The following is a 25265-nucleotide window of genomic DNA, read 5'->3' as shown; positions in this document are numbered from 1 at the left end:
ATGGTTATTTCCAAATACAAAACACTCACTGCAGCACCATACCTAACAATTACATTTCCGGCCCCTAGAAAACAAAAGCTAATGGCGCTACGTCTGGGAAAATTTCCCTCTACCATGGACCAGCCAATTTGGGAGCATGACGGACCCAAAACTTGTAGACTGTGTGGTTGCAGCACGGAGGACTTCATTCATCTCGCTTGCATTTGTCCGAATTTGGCCCACGCCCGAGCCACCTTCCTATAAAAGGCCATGAATGAACGAGGCATCAGAACGTGCAGATCGGCGATTATGGCAGTCCTAAACCCAACAGACACCCGCCTGAACTGTCTATTAATAAAGTTCCTGCTAGTTCATGCTCAAGCGTTGAAATACAACCTGGTACCCTGACTGAATAAGGGACACATGTCGGCGGCCTCCGTGGAGGAGGGCTCTCTTGAACCTAATAAAGGCCCTCTCGAACTTAACAAAAGAATAGTACCAGAACTCTTGGAACCACATTTTATATGTGTTAACAATAGCTCCTTGACCGTTTTTTTCTTTTACCTTGTATATTATGTACACCAAAATGCTCATTTTTAAAAAAAAACATTGCACTAGACTCAGAATGTTTTAGGATTAAACGAAAGAGAATGTGGTTAAACATTAAGAGCCTTGATCCCAGTACTTGATTTTACAAAATGTATTGTTATGGTTTTAATTAACTGAAACAAACTTTTCTACTACTTGTGTATCCGAACTGTGGCTATCCCATTTAAGATCAATATTTGGCTCACACAGGAAAACATAAATTCTTCTTTTCCGCAATTAATCCACATTCCCTAGAATCAACATTACAACATAGACTACAAGAGCTAAAGGTTGTCTGTTGGCGATACCTAAATCTACTTAAGCATTTTGTTAGAATCTGAAAAGAAAAACGTAACACAGTATATTCAAATATTTATGTTTGCTAGAAGCGCAAACTAGTGACTACTGCCGGAAATGAAGGAACAAGTCACACCTAAACCTTTAAGAAACAGAGAATAAGATTAAGAAAGACAGAATAAAAACTTTGCAGACAGGACCCTAAGAGCTGTTGAATAAAACCCAAGTAGTGCATTTGAAACAGGCTCGTTTCATTATTTCCCATTTTATTTAGTGTGACCAAGGGACAAGATGGCATCAGAGCACTTTACGGAGGAGGATGAAAGGATTGTGCAGAGTGATATCTAATTATTAAGAAAATATAACCCAGAGACACGTTAGGGATATGTACAAGGCCCATTAACATGGATATCCTAAAATAACAAAACATCTGGAGAACAAAATGGCAAATTTGGATGAATACAACTTATGTCATGTGGAGGGAGAGAGGTCAGGATCACCAAACTTACTATGGTAAAAGGATTTTTGACAAAGATGAGCTACTGCCCGAAAACATATACAAGACTTTTAATACTGGCTACTTTTACTCCTCAAAATCAATCCTATGAACGTCTACACTGAGAAAGTTGTTCCGCATTGCAAAGCACCCTCCAGGACAAAACGGCTCTTACTCTAAAAGCACATAGTACTTTTTCCTCGCAATTCAATTTAATTTAATATGCATTATTTCAAGTGCACATGCCCTCTTTGGGCTCTCCAGCCTAAACACAAATGTAATGTAATGTGGGTTTCTTGTAAAGCGCACTGTTACTCTACCCGAGTGTCCTGGCGCTGTAGACCGCTGGGGAACCCGTCCTGGTTTTCTCTGTGAGATGGTCCCTTTCTGGGTATCTCCAGGGTGAGACCAGGCATCCCCGGCGTCTGTGGGAGGCCGTTGTAGAGATGAGGCAAGGCTAATGCCCAGAGTTACCGAGTGTGTTCCCTGGTTAGAGTAGGCACTGAGGCGAGAATTATAGAGTCTGTTGACCCCTGGTCCACGGCCCTGCCGCGTCGGGAATTGAACCCTGGTCCCGGGCCGTTCTCTGCTTACAGGTCTGCCGCCTCTAACCAGTGAGCCACACCTCTCCACTAAGTCTTGAAGAGTGAAGAATGAAATGTAAAACAAGTTTTTCCGGTGTTGCGCATATTATTATCGTACTAAATCAAACATTCGTTGAACGCGCTACTCACCTGTGAAGGTCTCAAGGCGCTGAGGGGAGGGGGGAGCAACTACAGGTCGAACAGCCAGGTCTTGAGATGTCTGCTGAAGGTCAGCAGGTCCTGGGTCTGACGCAGGTGGATGTGGAGGTTGTTTCATGTCTTGGCGGCGAGATGGGAGAACGATCTTCCGCCGGTGGTCGTTCTGTAGATGCATGGGACGGAGGAGAGTGTGAGGTCGGCGGAGCTAAGCTGGCGGTTCGGGGTATAGAAGGACAGTCGTTTGTTTAGGGTTGCTGTTGTGGAGCGCTTTGTGACAAGGTGGTCCTCTTGTTGACCGGGAGCCAGTGGAGAGCTCTCAGGTGGGTGGTGATGTGGCGAGGGAGTACAAGGATGAGGCGTGCGGAGGCGTTTTGTATGCCTTGGAGTCTCTTCTGGAGAGTCGCCGTGGTTCCTGCGTAGAGAGCGTTGCCGTAGTCCACCCTGCTGCTGACGAGTGCCTAGGTGACCGTTCTTCTAGTTTTGGTGGGGATTCATCTGTAGACCTTGCAGAGCAAGCGGAGGGTGTTGAAGCAGGAGGAAGAAACCGTGTTGACTTGCTGGGTCATAGAGAGCGTCGAGTTCAGAATGACTCCCAGGTGCGTGCGTGACTCCCAGGTGCGTGCGTGCGTGACTCCCAGGTGCGTGACTCCCGCATGCGTGCGTGGTTGGTGGGTGTCAGGGCAGCACCGAGCGTGGCCGGCCACCAGGAGTCGTCCCAAGCGGAGGGGGTGGAGCCCAGGATGAGGACCTCCGTCTTGTCAGAGTTCAGTTTCAGCTGGCTAGTCTTCATCCACTCCGCGGCTGCCTTCATTCCCTCATGGAGGTTGGATTTGGTGGTGTTCCTTGGTGAGGGAGAGGATCAGCCGGGTGTCGTCGGCGTATGAGACGATGTTGAGGTGGTGTGCTCGGACGATGTTGGCGAGCGGTGCCATGTAGATGTTAAAAAGGGCCAGGCTGAGGGATGATCCCTGGGGTACGCCGCAGGTCTAAAGTGTCTGAAAGTGTGCTTTGCTATGTACCGCATGGGTGTAGGTGGTGTGGATGTTTTTGTGATGGTGCTGGGGACTGTCGGAGTGTAGTGTAGATGTTACATATGGAAGGAATGTACAACGTTGACATTTGTGTAGTGCTGCTATATACTGTAGGAGTGTAGTGAGGAACACTGTGCAGCACTGTTACATAATGTAGGTGCATACTGTGTGGATATGTGTGCAGTAGTGCTACAAACTGTAGGACTTTTACGGAGGATTGCTACATACAGCGAGAGAGGACAATGTGGACATTTGTGTTCTTGTGCTGTGTACTACAGGGGTGTTTTGTGAAAATTTGTGCGGAACTGCTATGAAGTGTAGTAGAGTGTTACGAGTGGACGTTTGTGTGATACCTATGCTCTGGAATAGCTTAGCCTTAGATCTAGACATCCGATCCACTCAAAACGAAGCACAGTTCAGGAAGAAACTAAAGACCTGGCTCTTCCCACAAGACTAAGTGCCCACACCCTCTACCTTTTTCCAGCAGCGCTGAGATGCCCAAAAGGTAGTCACGCGCTTTACAAATCCAATAAACATAAACATAAAGCTGCTTACACTTAGAGTGTAATGTGGACTTTCTACAGCAGTGCTACAGAGCAAAGCAATGTAAGTGGTAATATATGCAGCCTGTAGAAGTGTACAATGTGGACGTTTGTGCAGTGTTTGCAACATACTGTCGGATTATGGTTAGGATATTAATGTTACACTACATAGTAGTGTAGTGCGGACGTTTGTGCTAAGTCCTACAAACTAAACCGAGTGCATACTGTGCATGTTTGTTTGCCGTGCGGTTGTTGCGCTGTAGGGCTAACCAATCGTGCACACATACGAGAGGGATACTTGCCGTTCTCTGTGCTTTCTCGATCACAGAAAAGTACAATGTGCGGAAAAGCATGATGGAGCCAGAAGAAGATAAGTGCACTGTAAAGACAACCTGCAGGGTCAGCTAGAGTAGACTGTAGATATATTTCTGTTTCTGTGACCTGACACAGTACTTCATGGGGCCATTGTGTTGTGGTGTACAGGGAAGTATGCAGTGGGGTTGTCTGCGGTGCTAGATGGGAGTGTGCAGTGGGGATATGTATGCTAAGACCGAGTGCCCTTAAGAGACATTTATCATGAGCTGCCAACAGATAGGAGTTACAAGGCTCACAAGTTTTCCATGTCCTTGAGTGAGTTGCTCATTCATACCTGGATGTCCTTTGCATTCTGCGATAGGCAGTCCGGTTTGTTAAACCGAAATAAACATGTTTGCAAGCCGCAGAATGTAAAGCAAAAACAATAGGTGGATCAGCCACTCCTGCATGGACACAAGAAACTGGAGAGCTCTGGAGTACACATTTGACCTGCTACCCTAGTGTAGGCACTTGTGCGTGGTCAGCAATAAAAGTGCACAGCAGAGGAAAGGCGTACTGCAGCCATTAGATCGCGCCTACCACAGAAACAGCTGTGGTACACGCTATCTCGGACAGACAGCATGTGCAGTTGAGGTCGTTTGTGCTGTGGCTCACCCATAGGCGCTCACTGTGGGAACATGTGTGCTGAGGTTCTCAGATAGGAGCGCGCAGTCAGTAGTTATCTTGAAAATCTGCTATGGATCTGCCCCCAGGGGCTGAAGTTATGTAATTTTGTTCTAGTTCAATTGTTCTTTTGAAAAACCTTTACACAAAAGTGCACCTTCATTTTATTTCTTCAAAAATGTATTTACATTTTGACCCAAGAGCCCCTTTACAAACCCAATTTATATTGATGTTATGTTACGGTCAGTGTTTATAGCTCCCCTGGGGCACCCATTGGCAGCTATAAACACTTTCCAACAGATAAGAGTTAATACTGTTATAGCTCACGTGTGTTCTTGCGGCTTCTCCGTGGACAAGCTGCTGTGTTGTGTACGTAGGCCATCTCCCAGACGTCATGTGATAGGAGGGCATGCAAAGCCACCCATCCTCTCAGGGACAGTCAACTCCCTTTCGTGTGGTGAGCCGAGCATTGCATGGAATGCCTGCCTAGAGCTCCGACGGTTACCATGTACCTTCCTGAGCAGGACCTTCGCATTCTGTTATTTCCGGTGCTGATTTTATGAAGGGTAAAGTTGCCTCCAAAGGAGTTTGTTTTGATAGATCAATTCAATGATTTATGTAAGTTAATTTACTGCAGGTAACTTAATTGTCCTGAACCAAGTTAATTAAAAAGTCAAATGTATACATATATAACAACACTAAAATAGACGTAACAATACTCAACATAAACAATAACCAATAGACAGGTGTATAGGCAAAGTTTTGGATTTTATCAAATTTAAATCAAAACGGGAAAGTACAATACAAAAGAATTATACACAGGAATACAGGAATACAGGACAAATGTATGAAAATGTCAACACTAAAATAAATCACAAAATCTCTGTAGAGCCTGTTGTCTGCCTATCCAAAAATAGATGACTGAATTATCCTTTGGATCAAGCAGAAAGTCGACGTTTCGGTCTTGTCTGAGTGATTCTATAAGACCATCATCAGGACAGAAGAGTTATAATATTGTAACTCCCCAGAAACGAGGGGATCAGAGAAGATCGAATGCATTAAATTCAATGGGCATCAAAGGGGTCGTTTCATGTCAGATCTTAGTTATATGACCGTCATTCACTATGGTCAAAACGAGATTTTTTAGAAGGATCGGACGAAACGAGGATTAATCTTCAAGGATGTGAATCAATAACGTTCATCTCTTGACACGTTATTAAGTGCACACTCGTCTCAAAAGATCGTAGTGTGTTTGTGGGTCGTCACCGGTATCAAATCTGCATGAATGATGAATTAGAGTCGCGGGGAGTCCTTTGGAGGCAACTTTACCCATCTTATTACGTTTCACCCAAGCCCCCAAAGGTTTACTGGGTTGCTCACTCTATGGACTAGATTTTATGAAGGAGCAAACAGAACTACAAGTCCTGGGAAATATATTTTTTTTAAAACTAGTGATATCGGTAACCGAGCTCCGCTCTTAAACGTTACGTACCAGTTATCTGTCAGCAAAAAACAGCGGTTTCCTTGAACCCAGGATGCTTTGGCCCGAGGGGCGGAGGTCTGTAATATGGAGGTCTGTAATATGTGTGGGAAAATTATGGGGATAAGATAGACTGACACCTCGACGACGGGCCCCGCACGTCAGTGACTGGTTGCTCACCCGCGCAGTTGTGGTTACGTCATATTTCTGCGCCAAGCTCTGCCTATTACAGACGTAGTGGACGTGCGAGAAAAGGCAGCGGTCTGTGGCATCCCTTGAGGCAAGATATGCTCTTGCGATAGGTCACCTGGGTCTAAAATAGGTCAAGAGGGGTACCAGTTCAGCGGGGTATCTTTGAAGAGCACTGACCGTAGTTGGGATTTAGATGGGATCGACTTTACGTCCCCAGGCAGAGGTAGGTCGAGGCGGAGTGGCAGGCCCAACCCCACGAGAATAGCGGGTCAGTTGGCTGTCAAATGAGAGGGAAGCCAAACGTTTTAGAACACGAGACGTTAAACTGAATGAGCAGTTGTGGTTACGTCATATTTCTGCGCCAAGCTCTGCCTATTACAGACGTAGTGGACGTGCGAGAAAAGGCAGCGGTCTGTGGCATCCCTTGAGGCAAGATATGCTCTTGCGATAGGTCACCTGGGTCTAAAATAGGTCAAGAGGGGTACCAGTTCAGCGGGGTATCTTTGAAGAGCACTGACCGTAGTTGGGATTTAGATGGGATCGACTTTACGTCCCCAGGCAGAGGTAGGTCGAGGCGGAGTGGCAGGCCCAACCCCACGAGAATAGCGGGTCAGCTGGCTGTCAAATGAGAGGGAAGCCAAACGTTTTAGAACACGAGACGTTAAACTGAATGATGATAATAAAAAACATTTATGTAGATTTCCAAAGAGGGTAATGTAGTGCTGGAGGCCACGGTGGCAGGGGAGACGCTAGGCCGCATGATTGGGCTGGACACTAAAATGAAGGACATACACGCAGTTTTACTGTACTGGGCCAAAGACCCCGAGCGGTCTTGCGCCCCTTTATTTATGCCATCGGGCGAGCCCGCCCTTGGGACTTGGATGCATGAAAGGCGTGTGAACGAGCCGGGTGGCTCCGTTATTACAGGTAAGAATGAAGGCATGTAACTATTTAGAAGAGTAATACTGGGAAGGGGATGAGACTCCCCAAACGAAACACCTTGACGGATAAGCTCTCAACTGACCCTCAGGAGGGTGCCACTCACCTCACGTACACTCCTCGTTACCCTATAAACAAGCAGAAGAATCCACGTAGGCTCCGTCCCTTTAAATTTCCTTCGTTTCCAAAAATGTCTATTTAATTTGTTGCCCAACACTTCAAAACTCTCCTCCTCACCTTGATTCTTATGACTCTCAAAATGTTGTGCGCCATGCAGGCTAACGCGTACTCGATCATTCAGCATGTTGTGCGCCAATGAAGAGAGATCTTCATAGATTGCCGAACTTGCCCCATTCAACCCAGTAAGTACTCCGGCCTCAACCGGCGACGCGGGCTTTTGAAAACGCTTTTAATCAACGACTATTTAAATACAGTAAGACGCTGCGTTTGTGTGTATACGCATGAACTGGTGTTTTCGCTCTTTTAGAGGGCGATTTTGGAGCTCTGAAAGGTGCACTTCAGAAGCAGAGCTCTTTAGACGACCTACTCCATGCGCGAGGACATAATCCAATCCAAATTGTTTCTATGCATTCTGGTACTTGCTAAGACTATTTAATTTAATAAAACAGACTTCTAGTACCAGAACACACACGAAATAAATCGGGCTGGATAACCTGCACGCCCATGGGATCTGGAAACTTTACTTGTCCACATCCCCAGTTGATGGCATTTCTTCAATGGCTCTCTTACTGTTATAGGAGTTTAAAATATTTACTTTTTAAGCTTTCCCTCGACCATTCCACAGGCCCCCTTGTCACTCGCTTTCCGACGCAAATTGTTTTGCGCACGGTACAGGGTAGAAGGATTTTTGCAATATAAAAAGACTCGTGTGTCGGTTGCGTGACTAAGCAATGTTCTGCGTGCCTTCCACGAGTCCGCGACCATGTTCTGTTCCATACATTTTCCTCTCGGAGTTCAAAACATGTCTTCCCCAGCCGTTTTGTGTCACTCTCCTACATGCTAACCAGCCAAACACAGGCTTGGGTTTCCCTAATCCGCGCACTCCTGCTTCCCGTCCAGTCCTGCCAGATGTTCATCCTGTGCTTTTCGTTAGTTTTCCAGCATAACTCTCCCTCCCCACACAAGCTGGAACGTTGCTGGCTTGCCCACACCCTGGCAGTGAACGCGTCACAGCTGTCCCACGCCCCAGGGCGCTCAGCCACCACTGGTCTCCCGCCCCCTTAGGAGCGTCACAGCTCTCCCACACCCCAGGGAGCTGGACCACCACTGCTCTCCCACCCCCTTGGAGCGTCACAGCTCTCCCACGCTAGGGAGGGGGCCGCCACACCAGCATTGATGGGCTTCCCCCCCCATTGGAGCGTCACTGCAACCACTCCTGGAAGCTAGGCCCTTAAAGCTCTAATTCCTCGCAGCTAGATCGTCACAACTTTGATCTCTCCCATGACCCCGCGGCAAGCAACTAAAACCTCTCAGCTCTCCTATACCTGGCGATGACAAGACATCATTCCCCCACTTCTTTCCATAGACGGCTACATTTCTCCCATCCCTCTAATCAGTGTCACATTTCTACCAGTCTTAACATCTACACTATCCCATCTCTCTCAGAGCACAGCAACTAGACCGTTTAGCTCTTCTACCCAGATAGGTCTTCACAGCAATATTTTCCTCCCTGGGGCCTCTAGACTTTAATTGCTCTATCCACCCTTAGCTACTTCTTCTGTCCTCCTCATGTGTAACACATCTAAAGAGTAACTATGTTAGTAATCACAGAAGAGAAACCGCCACTTCAGTGTGCCTCAGTGTTATCTTACTTGTACATTCTTTTGGTAGCATTCGTTTGCCGAATCAAGCTTGCAGGGTGTTCCTAATACTGCTGCTATATGTTACTGTGTGTGGCGCGCTATCTCTACCACGGCTGTTGTGCAGAGATTCTGAAATCGGAAAGCCTGCCTTCAACTCCTCGGATGTGTCAGTAGAATGTTGATGTGAAGAGACAAACTGTTTTGGAAAAGGAGAGCTTGAAGAGAGAGTTCATATGTGGAAGCAGGAGAGCAGACGTCAGGATGCAACACTGGATCTCAGGAAATCTGGGAGGAGCCTTTGAGGTAACATTTAATTACGCAAAGCTTCTCTTGGGCTATGCTGACGGAGGTATCCGTTCTTGAAACCCCACAGCCTGTATCACAGATAGGGGACATTGCCCAGGTCTGCTCCCTGGTGTACCTTTAACTGGGTTCGTGGAGCGTTGATACTGCATTGAATGAGCTGCCCCATATGCAGCAGCTAATGTGCAGTAGCCCTTAGTGAAAGGCAGACCTCTTTTCACTGTGTAAGCGGCAACTCACCTTGCAAATAAAATGAGTTAACGATCCCCTTAAATGTGGGAGCAGCGAATGACTGCAGCTACCTGCAGGGGCATTTCGGGATTGTTCACAAGGCCCTCAATCCAGGAAGTGCCCTCTGGGCAGTCTCTTTGTGGGGCACAGAAATAGCATCCCGGCAGCTTTTGGCTCTTCACGAACATATGTAACACGGCAGGCTCATAAATGTGAAGTGTTTCTCCATTTGCATGGGCCATATCCACATGCAAATTAGGGAACCTCCCCCCACCTCTTTAGATTGAGCCCACTCTTCATGTACACCAGTCCAACCTGTATTACAGAAAGGGCCACACAAGCTTCTGCGGTTCCTTCTTCAATACCAGAGTTGCATGTGCCTGCACCTGTAGCACCCCCTGGGCACTTTTGAGAATACTGCTCCAGGTGTGTTTCTGTAAACCAACCTACCCTACCCTACTCACAGAGGATGACCGACCCGAGATAATTAGTATTTCCGGTGAACAGCTAGGATTCACAAAGGTGTGTAGAAGTGTATGTATTCTGTTATGGCTCCCTGTTTTCCGTTTTTTACTGATTTTCACCGACACCGATAGATAAACAAAACATTTATTTTCCTGTCTGTATTTATTTTTTAAATATGGATGAAGTGGAAATAGCTTTGTTTTGGGTGATTCTCTATCCTGTCAGCCATGACTGCCAAGTCAATAGTTATGCAGATTGATGTGTAAGTGGTTAAAAAAAGAAATGCATTTTATAAAGAGACTTAATTAGTATATATGCACAAGATTTGAACTAAAATGTGCATGTTTTAATATAAATGCAATGATTCTGTGGGAGTTCATATCATGAAAACCTGTTTTTTATTCAAATAGGAGTGCACATTCATTGAGTAAATGTGAAAATATACTAGTTTCAGCTTAATTTCTTCACAAAGCCTCAAATAAATATGGATAAAATGACCAAAAAAGAAATCTAGCCAAATATAGACAGAAATGTAAAAAAAATATAACATAAAACCGGAAGCCCTTATTATGGTTAGTCATGATGTCTTTGTCCATCCTGAGATTAGTCAACTTGGGTCCATATGCGTGTACCTTTTAAAATAGCAATTTTTTTCAGAATTATATTTGGTAATCGATACTCTAAATGTATGACAGTTTTCTTTTCAAATTAGTGATTCCAAGTGGGTCCCAAATCTACCTATCTCATGAATGTAAATTTATCGCTGCCATCACAGCAATGGTGGCATGCTTGGGCCAGCAGACAATAAAGTAGGGCGAGTTCTAAAAATACATATGCAGTTTGTACAAATGTATTCATAAGTACAAGCAGCCGTACAGGAGCTTACATTAAATGAGGATCTGGTTACAGTAATACAATTCCTCATTACATTAAGAACATTCAGAAGCGGGATGGTGAGCTTATCTCATCAGTACACATACAAAGAGGATCTTGCAATTCCAGAGAATTTGGCGTATACCAATATTAAAACCACCCTTACGAGCAGTGATTTGAGTAATCTGTTTTGGTTTCGGAATCAGATTTAAAAATCTGTTATCAAGTGGAACTAGATGAATAGGAGTTGGGCCATTATAGAATGGGTGCCATCTGGAAGTTATGCAACCATACACATCCTTCTAGCTGCCAGAGTACTGTGGGATTAGAACTTGGTCAGAGAAGCCAGGTTCAAGCATGCCTGAGCAAGACACAAAGGATGAAGAGAGAACAAGGGTGCAGCTCCCGCTTCACACACACCTCACCTCTGAAAGGAACACCCTCAAAGCTGCTCCTTCACTTTTTTTTGAAGGTATGTTTTATGAGACAGTTTTGTATCTTCTCAAAAATACCATGAGTAACATACATCTACAGGGAATCTTTTGATCAGTAACTGCACAAAGCACATTATTCACGTTCAACTAAGAATAATTCCTTTCTTTTCAGCGACACATTTTTATCAAATTGTGTTAATTCATATTTTATTATATTAAAATAAAATACCAGCTAATAATTTTGAGACAGGGCCAGTTCCAGAAACATATTGCTCCTTTGTTGTTAAAGTCCCCGGCGACACCAGCTGCAATAATATTTCACCTGGGAGGGAATGATTTGGTCCATATGGGCAGAAAGGGTGTGGTAGAGACATTAATTTCAGAAATAGGGTGGTTGGCCAAACAATGTCCTCTAGCATCATTAGTATGGTCCTGAGACTCCAATGGCGGGGGTTGGAGGGGGGAATCTGTCTGGGTGTGGAATCACTCGGTAGAGAGAATCAACAACAGGGTTAATCGACTCTTCAGGACCCCTTAACTAGGAACAATCCCCATGGGTGCATCCGGAGTGAGCATTGCTATCTACAGGACGGGCTCCACCTTTCTAAACTAGAGACCGAGATATTCTTAGAGAATATACTAGCCTGGTGGTAGCGGGGGCGCAGGGCATGACTTTGGGACCCTAGGTAGAGAATGGGGGAGGGCCAGATAGTAGGTCAACTATGCTGGCCCGTGGCGGTAAGGTCATGGTTGCTAGAAAATAATTACTTCTATTAGTAGGCATCTCACTATTTAACGGGGACGCCTGGGGGGGAGGGGGGACATTACACTCCAGGGGGCAGTTATGGCCGGTACACTGAAGGACACGGGGTAGGAGGCCCCGCTTCCGGTAGGCCGCATGGACTAACCCCTGCGCAGGCACATTGGGCGACAACCTGGCACATCAGCCCCTGGGAGGTGCGAGGAAAGGGCCTGTGTCCCCACGTCATCTAGTGGGGACACAGGCCTCCTGCGCAAGGTCGTTCCGGTAAAGGGGTGACCTGCTAACTAGTTGGGAATAGGACCCAGAGCCCCCAGCATGCTCCCCGCTCCCTCCTGATAACCTGACAACCCACATTAGAATCATCGACAGAGATTTGCGTGAGTGTAAAAACAGCCATGTTTAATTTTTGACATTTCATAAACATGACAAGGCATTTCAAATTCATTATTTACAGTTATCAACACAATTTTATTATTGACTTTCCAGATCTTCTTCAGCCAGATTCTACTCTTCCAGCACTACGGGGCCTTCCAGCTCACATCTTCCATGCAGAGCATCCACGCAAGGTGCAACCCACCTGCGCCCATGAGGAGTGGGCCCCAAACCTCTGATCCTTGTCCGCCCTCTCCAGGGGCCCACCCTTCGACCACCAGGCTGACCAGGGACCCAGGAGGCTCGTAACCTGTCGCCCCAGCCTCCCCAGCCGGGGCCATATTTTCCAGCGGAGAGCTTACCGTCTGCCCCCTCAGTGCTGGCCTAGGGAGTACGCAAGGCGGACTCCCGTCCATTCCGTCTGTCAATTTTACTGTTCCAAGGTCTTTCTACCGCAACACGCCCCTTCAACATACTGAGCTAAAGGGACAGGTGGGTGGGAGTTAAAATTGAAAAGGGGGGGGGAGAGGGAGACGCCTTTGGGCGTGTGCAACTGGTCCGGTGCAGCAGAGGAAGGAGAGGCTGGGATCCCCGCACCCGGAACCTAAATAGGTCCCCAGCCTCCGCCCTCTGCCCCACCGGAAGGGCGTCACTCTTCCCCCCGGAAGTACTAAGTGGCCGGTCGTCCCTTGGAGCTGACTAGCGCCACTGGACTAGATGAGGAAGGGGCGGGGGCCGGATCCTAAGTGCGCGCTCATTGATGCTTGCGCTTGTCACAGTCATAACCTTGCTTTATCCAGGATACGCAGAAAGCAAAATTGTACATATTCCAGTCTAAGTTAGGTATGGCTTCGTATAATACGCTTTACATTACCAGGTGAGTGTGCTCAAACCCACCCTCGTCCCTGGAGTAAATCCTTTCCTTATCCATCCCGGCCGCCACGGCACCTCATGATCCTTTTAAACATCTTGGATCCCTTTTATTTATGATTTGGATTCATCCACTTATCCACATAAAAGCTCCGCTATCCTCATCTTTGGTGATCTTAGTACTTTAGCTAGGAACTTCCGACCCAGCAGTCATCTTATAAATTCCTCTCATCCCTGTTTATTTCTTCCAGTGTGATCATTCTATGCCCTGAACCACGGACATACGCAGATACCCAGACCCTCCAGAAGGATATTATAATCCAGACCTTTTGGCCCCTGCTAGCGACAGGTAGGATTTTGTGCATTTCCTATATAGATGTATTTTTATATTGATTAGGCTTTGTATTAAACGCTTCCTCCCAAGTGATACTTCACTCTTTCCCAAACAATGGTTCAAACCTGAATTACTGTACAGCCCTGTCCTAAGAACCTGTTTTCTCTAATAGACTCGACTACCTGCTAGAGACAGGTAAGAATCTACTCTTCCCCCATATAGATGTCCTTCTATATCTATTGGGCAATGTACTAAATACATCCTTCTAAGTGACACTAGATTCTTTCTTTTTTAAGAAATGATTCAAACCTGAATAACTGTACAGCCCTGTCTTAAAAATGTGTTCCCCTTAATAGAATTGACTATCTTTTCCATTTACTCAAAGGAGTCATTGGACTGTGACTAATGTATTGATGGATAACTAGGATCTGAACTATATGAGTGTGTGAATTAGAGTACGAATGAAAGAGTGTAGTCCTAAAAAGATTAGTTCTGTGTCTTCACCTTGGCCACTTCTTTGATCTGGCCTATCCCCGACCCTGGGGGATGTTATCCTGGGAGCAATCAATGGATATCTAAACCAAGACTACTCAGCATTACATCTTTGATGTGCCTATACTTTTGATGACAATAAATGTTCAGAAATGGTACATGAATCATCAATATATATGAAATTTTATGAGAATAGCATGCTTAAACCACTATGACCCTTAATTTATATGTACGAATTCTATGAATTATTTGATATACTCAAAAACATTTGTTTTAACTTTTCAGCCAGTGTGTTCCCCTCCCCCTCCATCTCTGCCAGCCCTGACGAAGGTGCCTTACACCGAAACGCGCGTTGGCGCTACGACCAAGAACGGCACAGGATTCCACCTAACTTGCCCTCCCCAAGTTGCACCCCCGTCCATGCAACCATAACTCCATCCTTTCTGTTGCAGGTGAAACGAGATTTACCCGTGTGAAGTGGTTGAACATGTATGAGGATGAATGACCCCTGTAAGATGTGAGTGTCTGTTGAGCCCCTTGAAATTCCCTGGAGTGAGTGGAACACCTAATTCCCTGAAGAAAATTCTTCCCCACATGAAATGATGAACATTTTTGATGGTTTTATTAATTCTAGAACCTGGTATTTTTTGATTGTTTCCTAAATATGACTAATTGCATCAAAACAGATAATAAAAAAACTTTTAATAAAAAGATGAATTGACTGCTGTCTAGCTGTTGTCTTGGATTTTGATATTCATTTGATATTGCTCCCCCTTAACCAGAATTGGATCCTGTATAGGACCACGAATTATCACTCTCTGCAGGGTGTTCTTTTCTAACTGTTCGTATTAGACTCTTGTTAAGGTCAGCCATTCAATTGTAACAAATTCTGTATTTGAAATGTTATGGTTTTTCTGCGTATATGTAAAAAAAAAAATATTCAGTTATTGATTATGATTTATTATTAATGTTTTTATTAATTTGTAATAAATACGACCAGGGTTATCAACCGCTAATTCAAAGAAATGGTGTTGGATCTGATTATTGATGTTCTCTAAGGGAGGGGATAATGTGATATTGGGCAGGTCCAGGGAGGGAACTCAGCAATACCAGGTCATATGAGGAGTAGCAGAGGAATGTCGCCTCAAAGTAATACGGACCAATGAGAATGCGGAAGGTGATCTCCTTGAATGGGGCAAATGTTGACTGAAGTGTACACAACAGAGTATGAGGGTGAGACTGTGAGCACACATAGCTCGCCGAGCACTGGGTCCGCTTTAACCTCCAGGGTCTGCTTTAACCTCCAGTCATAACACTATCACATGCATCCTCTCACACTACGACTCCATGACTCTTGAATAAGATATGCGTGTAATGCTGTTTTTTTTTTTTACTTAGGTCGGAGGTACTGTGTCTGTCGCTGCCACAGGGGGGTAGGGTTAAGGAATATAATTCGTATTCCTGGTTGTGTTTATTGTTATTATCGTAAATTGGGATGTTGGTTTAATTGTTTGAAGATAATAATTGCATAGACATATTACTGTACTGCTAGCTGTGCAAGCAACTCGTTCTTGCGATTAGTGAGCCTGTGTATACTCACAAGATATTTTATTAATATCAGTGATATTTTGACCATAATCCCTATAAATGTACTTGTGAGTATTTATACTTGGTGAAATGAACGCAGTGTTTAATAAATATAAGCTAAAACACACATATATATATATATATATATATATATTATATATATATATAAATAAATGGAAAAGGTCAGTTCAAATTCCTCCCAGCTATTCAGCTGTTTAAACAAAGACCAACGAGTCCCAAAGTTTTTGGCAAAAGGGTTTATTCCTGCAAACTCAGCAGCGCAGTAGATATATATATATATATATATTATGTGATGTCATCTACTTTGTTAATCATGTCAATGCACAACCATGTTTTTTCCTGGATTTGTAATACGTCAATAAAACGATTTACCAGAATGCAGCAGGAAAAAAAACCTACATGTGTAGGAGTTCACTGTATGGGTCTATCAATACGGCTAGTGGAAACATCTAGAAGTACTGTCCTGTGGCTGTAGAAACAATCCTGCTCAGTCCTACTTCTAGAGTCAGCATCTGAACATTAAAATGCAGGAATACCATTCATGCGATTGTAGAAATAGTGGGCAAAACAGAAAATTGCAGTACATCTGTAAATGACCATTTATTTGTCCAACTGAGAGCTAAAAGAAATCTTAGTGAATTTAGTGCCCGATGAAAGCGGGTGTAGTTGGTTATTAATAGCGCCTGTTGCTTTAGTGGCAAAAGACCAGTCAGTGTACGCTTTCTATAGTGGACATTAGCATTATAGGGAGATGTAGTGTAGTGCCTTGGAAACTGGAGTCTCTCCCAGGCTCCGGATTATGGCCAAAATGATACTGGGCATAAATGCAGGGTCCGTAAGAAACCACTTAGGCAGTTACCCATTAGTCGGCGTTTGCTAAAATAGAGCGGTAATACCTTAACTGAAATAGGAGGCAGGTTAGCTCACCATCCCATGATTCTTGCTAAATCCCTTCATCTGCATGTGCCTAAAAATATCTCACTTTGTGTAATCTGATGCTCATGTTAAGCGCTCTGCTGCCTTTGGATCAATTTCGAGCAATATAAAACTGCAAAAAATACATAAGTATTTTACAGCACAAATCTCAGTTAACCAGCTCTTCCTTTACTCATACAGAGCGCCCTCTACCTCTCCTTACTGTGCCTGTGGTCATCTGAGCGTTGAAGAGGTTCAAGGGAGTCTGTAGTGGGGCACTTCTAAGCACAACCCTACAGTGGGCGTAAGATCACTTGATTTACTTAACTCTAGCAAGAATTTCCCATACAGAGGGGATTCAGCCTCATCACAAACACAGCTTCAGCAAAACGTGAATTATGACATTGATTTTTAGGCTGCAAGTGCCAAGCAGAAATAAGTCCATGCTAGTGGATAAAAATAAATAAATACATAAATAAAAAGGTACTGTACAGTAATAACCACTTCCTTTCAGACAACTAAAACTCCCAAACCATCACGCCTGTCCAGATTCCAGATGACAGGATGCGATTTGCTAATGCGGAACTAACTGCAATCAACAGCAAGCCACTCTAGCTGGCCAACCGGAATTTACAAAAGGGAACCACGGCCTGGCCAAAAAACAAAACTCATATATATCCATATCCTTCGGAACATGCAACGTATCCATCGAAACAATGGCTCCGCAGGGGGAGCGGCGCGAGACGTCTCCCCCTGCGGATTTTTGCACAGATGGTAGGGTCCAGGAGCGCGAGGCAGGGAGAGCGTTTAGGGCAGATTAGACGGCGTTTTTTAGTGAGGAGAGCAGGCGTAGGTAGATAGAGAGGGCGTTTGTCAATAAAATCAGAATAGTGAGAGTAGATAGTGTTTATATTGATATTACTGTAGAAAATAGTGTATTTAGTGAGAGAAAAGGAGGGTTTTGTTGAAGGGGAGAAATGGATATGAGTGAAAATTTAATAGCTGCCTTAAGGGTAATACAGCAGGAAGGTAGGGAGGACATGCTGACACAAGCAGCACTTGAGGAAATGCTCCCCCCGAAGCGCCCACCACGGAGGCAAGCGGCAAAAGGGGTTCAAATTGCCATTGAAGCCTGTCAACCGGCTTCTGTCAAGAGGAAGAAGGTGAGAGCTCGTTCCTTGAGCGCAGGTGCGGAAGCAGCCTTAAGACCTGTGGAGATGGAAAGGGGTACAGAGGAGCGTAGAGCGTCTTCCCTCACACGGCAGAAGGCAGCAAGTGACTTTGGAGCTGAGGTAAATGTGCAGGTGGCGGGGGTACCTTCAGGAGCGGCTAAGAAGGGTACACAGGTAGCCCTGAAGAGAAAAGGGAAAGAAAAAGCGATTAAGAAGGTGGCCCTTACGCAAGACAGAATAGGTGAACAGGGGTTGGCATTACCTTCCCACACCTTTAGCTGTCTTCCCGTGCGGGATGCGACGGGCAAGGACTATATGCAGAGTTCTGCCAGTCAGAACTTCATCATGAGAGGGGGGTCGGGTTCTTTAGTGGCATATTCAAGCGACAGCGAAGAAGAAATAGTTTATGACACGCAACCCACCAGTGCCCCCCTCATTCAGCTGATTCCTATCCCTATACCTCAGAATAGTGCCAGGCTGACAAGAGTGGTGGAGACTGGAGCGAGGAAGCCCCCATTGGTTTCAGCGGTGGGGCATCAGACAGGTCAGCGAGAGGGCCCAGGTCAAGGGACTCAGGATGTGAGTGATTCTGAGGTAGAAGAAGAATATTATGAAGAGACTGACTCAGAAGTAGAGGGCGAGCAGGACCAAGGACATGGACTTTTGCCTAGGGATCAAGACGCCGGGCAATGGGACACTCAATATGTTTTTCCATGTGCACGCCCTTCACCATATGATATTCCACACAGAAAGAGCGCGCAGGGCGAGAGCGGAGACGGTCAGTTGCTTTGGGTGGAGCGCCCAATGTTCACTGACAAACAAAATGTGCGCCATGTTTCCAGAGAGGTGGCTAACTCGAGAGCACAGCGCGACATGGTTGAAGCGCAAATGGTGAATTCTTTGAATGGGCCATTTGTTAATGCGGCTGCCCCTATAGTGTCAAGGTATACGGGGGAGCTTGATCAAGTTTACTCTAGCGAATCCAGAGCGGATTTTGTGCGATCAGATAGGCCTCAAGAGCGGAGTTCAAGTCTGATTTGGTCACAGTTTGATGGGGGGGTGGGAGACGGAGCTTGCCCAGGGACTAGTGCTGGTTTTCAAGGGAGTGGTGAGTTTAGTCAGGCATCCAGGAGTCAGGCTGGGAATTTCAAGAAAGGCAAAAAGAGTGTAAATTCAAAACAAAGTGTTGGGGGTAATGTGGGGAAAGAGGTCAGGATTGGGGGGGGGGCAACGAATTCTTCTTTGTTGTTCCAGAGGTCAAGTGCGGACTCTTCGGTTCAAAATGTGACACCACGGGACTATCAAGAGCGGATGGCTCCGACTGAATTACAGCGGCGGGCAGGACAGCTACCATGCGGTAAGCATCAATGGTGGGCAGTGTGGGATGAGGGAAGGAGTGACAGAGTGAATGTCAGGCAACTACCTGTGGTGGAGTTTGTGGGGGGAGGTGAGGGCAGAAAGATTGTGGTACCACGTGCCGTGGCAGTTCCAGGTAAGCTGCAGTCCAGTACAGCAACAGGCACGTTAGATTTACCCCAGGAGTTACCGGTCGTGGTGGGAGGGAATACACAGGAGGCGGCGTCCGATCAAAGAGTAACTGTTAACGTTAGGCAGAAGCTTCCCTATATGGGTCTGGCGATGCCTTTGGGTTCTCACTTATCAGAAAAAACTAAACAGCGAATTTGGAATCACGAGTTTGTAGATATATTCAAGTTGCTTCACCGAGATCTACAGGCCAAAGAGGGGTCAAAAGAGGAAGAATGGGAGTTGGCGCGACGTCCCAGGGTGCCTCGCACGATTGAGAACTGGACCTCAGCTTTCTTGATTTATGCGAGCATCTACTGTGAAAGGTATCCTGACAGATCTGTGGCCTTGTACAAATATATGGACATAGTCAGGAAGGCACATTCACATTTTGGTGGATACTCTTGGCTGAATTACGATGAGGAATTTAGAGCTCGTATTAGCATCTGTGTAGAAAAGCCTTGGGGTGATGTGGATTCAGAGTTGTGGCTTCAATGGATGTCCACGTCTCATCCGTCAGCTACGACGCATACAGCAAGTGGCTTGCCAGTCCCATACCGGCCCTTTCTATGGCGTCCCGCTCAATTTGGAGCGGGTACAGGGGGAAGAGGTTTCTCTTCAGGTACAGGAGCCTGCTGGAATTACAACAGGGGCATGTGCAACAGGCCATTATGCCGTTTCAAACACGACTGTTCCCATTGTGGGGGACGGCATCCGCTTACGCAATGTAATGCACCGGCAGGGAATTTCGGTGGGTACAGAGGCGGTGACCAGCAGCGGTTCCCAGAGCAGGGGGGCTGGGCAACAAGAGGTAGAGGTGCCCCTTTCCATACTTTCCCAAAAGGCGCCTACTCCAATTAAATTGAACAACTTAGTGCCCTGGTTAAATAGATATCCTGATACTGATTCAGCAGCTCGATTGTTCTGGGGGTTTCAAGAAGGTTTTAAACTAGGATACCAGGGGCCCAGGCACCGGAGGTGGGCGGACAATTTACGTTCGGCGAAGGAACTGCCGGAAGTGGTCCGTAAGAAGCTTGCAACTGAAATCGAAGTTGGTAGAATAGCGGGCCCTTTCCGGCATTGCCCTTTGCCGAATCTGATGGTCTCCCCTCTTGGAGTTATTCCCAAGAAAGCTGCTGGAGAATATAGGATGATACAGCATTTATCCTGGCCAGAGGGGGGATCTGTCAATGATTTTATATCAGAAGTCGACACATCAGTATCCTACACAACAGTCGATCAGGCAATGGAGCTTGTGACAAAAATGGGCAAGGGAGCTGAAATGGCCAAATGTGATGTTCAATCTGCTTTTCGTTTAATGCCAATTCACCCTACTGACTTTGAACTATTAGGAATGTTCTTTGAAGGACATTATTTTGTCGACAAGGTATTGCCAATGGGCTGTGCGGCCTCTTGTGCGATTTTTGAAATGTTCAGCACATTCATACAATGGATTTTTTCCCAGACGTGTCCTGAAAGTGTCAGTTGTCACTACTTAGATGACTTTCTTTTCATAGGAAAAGCAAACACTGGGCAATGTAAACAGGCATTGATGCATTTTCAGAGATGGGCTGAAGTTTTGGGGGTCCCGTTAGCACCAGACAAGACCGAGGGACCGGATACAGTCATAACCTTTTTGGGCATAGAGTTGGATACCAAACAGATGTATGCGCGCCTCCCACGGAGTAAAATCTGTGAAATTAAGGCTTTTCTCCTCACGATTATGGATACCACTAAGATTGAAGTGAGGCAGGTGCAGCGTTTGTTGGGTTATCTGAACTTTGCTTGCCGGGTGGTGAGGGCAGGGAGGACGTTTTGTCGACGTCTAGGCATGGCTTTATCAGGAGCGTATCTCCCACACCACAGAGTGCGAGTGACGAAACACATCAAGGAAGATTTGCGAGTGTGGCTGTGCTTCCTGGACAATTTTAATGGTGTACCTTTACAGTTTGTGGATGACAACTTCATTTGGCAAGTTCAAATATACTCAGATGCAGCGGGATCCATTGGTTTCGGTATCTTCTGGGAAGGCAGGTGGTGTGCAGAGGGTTGGCCAGTACATTGGAAGAGTCAAGGCAGGAGCATAGCCTTTTTGGAGCTTTTTCCACTGATAGTAGCATTGCTAGTGTGGGGCAAAGAATTTAAGAACAGGTCAGTGTTATTTCATGTTGACAACATGGCAGTGGTGAACTTGATAAATAACCAAAAGGCTAAGGATGTTAGAGTGTTGCAACTACTGAGGATGTTTATGCTTTTAAGTCTGAGTTTCAACATGATGTTTAAGGCTAAACACGTCCCAGGGGTTAATAACTCCATCGCTGATGCTCTTTCCCGATTTCAGTGGCAGAAGTTCCGCGAGCTGGCGCCTGGGGCAGATTTCCACAAAACGACAGTGCCGCACAACATATGGGCCCTAGGGGAGTGAGGATACGTCAGATAGTCGAGCAGTCCATTGCCCCTTCGACTAGAAGAAGCTATGTGCAGGCGTGGCAAGAGTTTGTACAGTACTCACAGAGTTTGGGCAGATCTGAGTCAGTGGGGAAGGTCAAAGGTAGTATCTGTGATTTTGTTTTGACTCTCATAGATAAAGGTTTGTCACATACAACCATAGCAGGAAAACTGTCAGGCTTATCATTTTACGGTCAGTTGTTCTGGGGTTTTGACCCGGTTGAGGATCAATTAGTTAGAAGAATGTTGAAAGGTGTACAGAGGGGGTCAAGTGTTGTTCAGCAGCCGCGAGCTCCCATCACTTTTGACTTATTGCAGAAGTTGTTAGATCAGTTGGGTTTAATTTGTTATGATCTTTGGGAGGTGGGGCGTTTTCGGTTAGCTATGATTTGGATGTTCTTTGGGGCTTTCAGGGTGTCGGAAGTTTTGGGGGTGGGAGAGGACACAGGTTTATCCAGTGCTGAGATTTCGGTAGGAGAACACAGATTAGGAATTTGGGTGAGGAGGTCGAAAACAGATCAGCTAGGCCGAGGGACGTGGGTTTTTCTGAGCAAGAGTGGGGTAGCAGATTGTTGCCCGGTGCAAGAGTGGGTTCATTTTGCTTCTGGGGACAAGTTTCAGAAGGGACCGATTTTCATACATGAATCTGGGAGGAAGATTACAAGTTCTCAATTCTTAGCAGTGTTAAGAAAAGCGCTGACCTTTATGGGGGAAAACCCGCAGTTTTTTGCCACACACTCTTTTCGGATAGGGGCGGCTACAGAGGCTGGCAGGTTGGGTTTAGGTGTGGATGTGCTAAAGCGCATAGGCAGATGGAAATCTAGCAGCTACAAACGTTATGTTAGAAAATGATTTTGCTGTTGTTTTATAAAACTGATAGGTTGTGTGGGTCTAATTTTCATTTCATTCCAGGTACAGTGCGGGGGGCAAATTCGAAGTTTAAGAAACAGACCTGGATGGTGGGACATTCGTTTATAAAGTGGGCAGCCCTGTTTGCGGAGAAGCAGATTTACGGAAGGTCATTGGGTATCCCTAGCGCGACGCACGAGGTAGTATGGAAGGGTAAAGGAGGAATGAAGTGGGTTGATTTGTTTCCTACTCTATCGCAAATGTTCCACGTACGAGGATGCCCGGATCAACTGGTAATACATCTGGGTGAGAATGACTTGGTTAAAATGTCAGGACTCACGCTCATCAAGCAAATGCAACTTGACTTGACAGTTTTAAGGATAAATTGGCCGACCACTCGTGTGTTTTGGACTGAGTTTGTTTACAGACAATCGTGGCGGCAGGCCAGGTCCCATGGAGCAGTCGAAAAGGCCAGGAGGAAACTAAATAAAGCCATGAAAGTTTTTTGTAAGGTTATGAAGATTGGGGTTTTGCGACATGAGAGCATCTCGGGTAGCGAGAGCCACCTTTTCCGGGATGACGGGGTTCATCTGTCCCAGATAGGCATGGCCTACTATTTAGTGGAAATAAGAGACATGCTTGCACAAGAACTACAGGTCAACGTTTGGTGCAATTCCAAGTTATGAACAAGATGTTTGTGCTATTTTAGGTGGGGACAGGAAAACTCGTTGGTTTTCCTGGGTGGCATAAAATCCCCAGGGAAGAGAAGCCTAGAGCGGGCTCCTCTAGTTATTAGTTAGATAGGGGGAATTAGACACAACAATGGAGGGGAAAAATGGAAGGAAAATGTTGGGGAAGTTATTGATGATTAGTTGATGGTTTCGGTATAAAGTCCAAATTTTGAATGAAATGAGATAAATAAATAAATAAATAAATGGTTTGCGTTCAAATGCCAAAGTTACATGATTGATGATCTGTTGGGAAATTTTATGATTATTTATATCCTGAATAAAGTGGCCTTTTCTGCTATAACAAAGCGAGTGGTCTGAATTCATGGGCAATGGCTCCGCAGGGGGAGCGGCGCGAGACGTCTCCCCCTGCGGATTTTTGCACAGATGGTAGGGTCCAGGAGCGCGAGGCAGGGAGAGCGTTTAGGGCAGATTAGACGGCGTTTTTTAGTGAGGAGAGCAGGCGTAGGTAGATAGAGAGGGCGTTTGTCAATAAAATCAGAATCCCACCCACCCACCCCTTTTTTAAAAAAAAAAAAAAAAAAAAAAAAAAAAAAAAAAAGCATGATGTACTTGTTGGAAGGCTGGTACATTCATGAGTTAAGATTTCTAATCTTAGTTGCCACTTCAGGATGCGTTTCCCAAACAGATGGCTGCGGCATAAAATCCCCAGGGAAGAGAAGCCTAGAGCGGGCTCCTCTAGTTATTAGTTAGATAGGGGGAATTAGACACAACAATGGAGGGGAAAAATGGAAGGAAAATGTTGGGGAAGTTATTGATGATTAGTTGATGGTTTCGGTATAAAGTCCAAATTTTGAATGAAATGAGATAAATAAATAAATAAATAAATGGTTTGCGTTCAAATGCCAAAGTTACATGATTGATGATCTGTTGGGAAATTTTATGATTATTTATATCCTGAATAAAGTGGCCTTTTCTGCTATAACAAAGCGAGTGGTCTGAATTCATGGGCAATGTCTCACCAGAAAGTCGTGGGCACACATATATAAACGTTCGCAAAGTACAACGACGAAGTGTATACGGGGAGGGGAGGTGGTGGGGGGGGGGGGGGGGGGGGGGTAGGGGGGCGGGGGGGTAAGAGGGGGGGGGTGTAAGAGGGGGTTTTGTGGGGTCCTTGGGATCACAGGGATCCTCACAGTTGAAAAGCAGGGCCCCCTCTCCGTTCCCATTTGATGCCAGTAAATTATTGGTGGAATAGCAGCTCAGACGGACACACAAATGTGTTTTGTTAGTAGCAGGGAAGCTGGCTTTACAGCATCTGGGGAGCCTCACCACGCCCCTCCCCCTCTAGTCACCAGTAGTTTACGAGCCTCCTCCCCCACACAAAAAAATAAGTATCCCTCGTTCAATATTAGTTACTCCTTAGAAAAGGCGAGAGGGGGCTTGGGGAAGGTTGTTGATGTCGCTTTTGTGGTAATGGGTTAAAAAGGGCCTTTCTGTTTCAGTTTGCCAGTGGTGAAGCTTTGTATGTTTTAACTGTGGGCACATGACCTTTGCCCCTAAATGGAAGGCCAGCTGCGAAAGGGAGAAAGTTTATGACTTGCTACCCGAAGAAGCTGCGTTTCTCTAACCACAGAAGGTCTAGTCTGCATTGTGGGGCGCGGGCGGGGGCTGTGATGCTTTCAACTAATGTTCTGGGCAGTTCTTCGTACTTCCTGCTTCTAATGTATTTACCAATAAACGCATGCACGGCTGGTGCAAGGGTATGTAGTGTGGCCCAAGAACAGCCCCTCTATTTAGTACCTTTCAGTGCTTTTAATGCAAATATCCCTAAA

General features: G+C 45.7%; 2 protein-coding genes across 3 annotated transcripts in view; one reads left to right on the top strand and one right to left on the bottom strand.

Moving 5' to 3' along the window:
• Positions 1–25265, bottom strand: part of PLEKHH3 (pleckstrin homology, MyTH4 and FERM domain containing H3) — a 253299-nt gene that overhangs the window by 188989 nt on the left and 39045 nt on the right. The window lies entirely within an intron of this gene.
• Positions 17726–23566, top strand: LOC147717159 (uncharacterized). Its single transcript, XM_086924098.1, has 2 exons — positions 17726–19277; positions 22805–23566. The coding sequence occupies exons 1-2, from the start codon at positions 17726–17728 to the stop codon at positions 23425–23427; spliced, it is 2175 nt and encodes a 724-aa protein (XP_086780224.1). The 3' UTR covers positions 23428–23566.

Source organism: Lissotriton vulgaris, chromosome 5, assembly GCF_964263255.1.
Source record: "Lissotriton vulgaris chromosome 5, aLisVul1.2, whole genome shotgun sequence".
In the NCBI taxonomy this organism is placed as follows: Eukaryota; Metazoa; Chordata; class Amphibia; order Caudata; family Salamandridae; genus Lissotriton; species Lissotriton vulgaris.
Note: the sequence above shows the minus strand (reverse complement) of the source record. Positions and strands in the feature narration are given on the sequence as shown.

What these genes read in the sequence shown, in the direction of transcription:
- LOC147717159 (XM_086924098.1), top strand. Translation starts at nt 17,726, where the DNA reads ATGGATATGAGTGAAAATTTAATAGCTGCCTTAAGGGTAATACAGCAG. An exon ending in GGCAGGACAGCTACCATGCG is followed by an intron (nt 19,278 to 22,804) that starts GTAAGCATCAAT and finishes ATTTCATTCCAG; the next exon opens with GTACAGTGCGGGGGGCAAAT.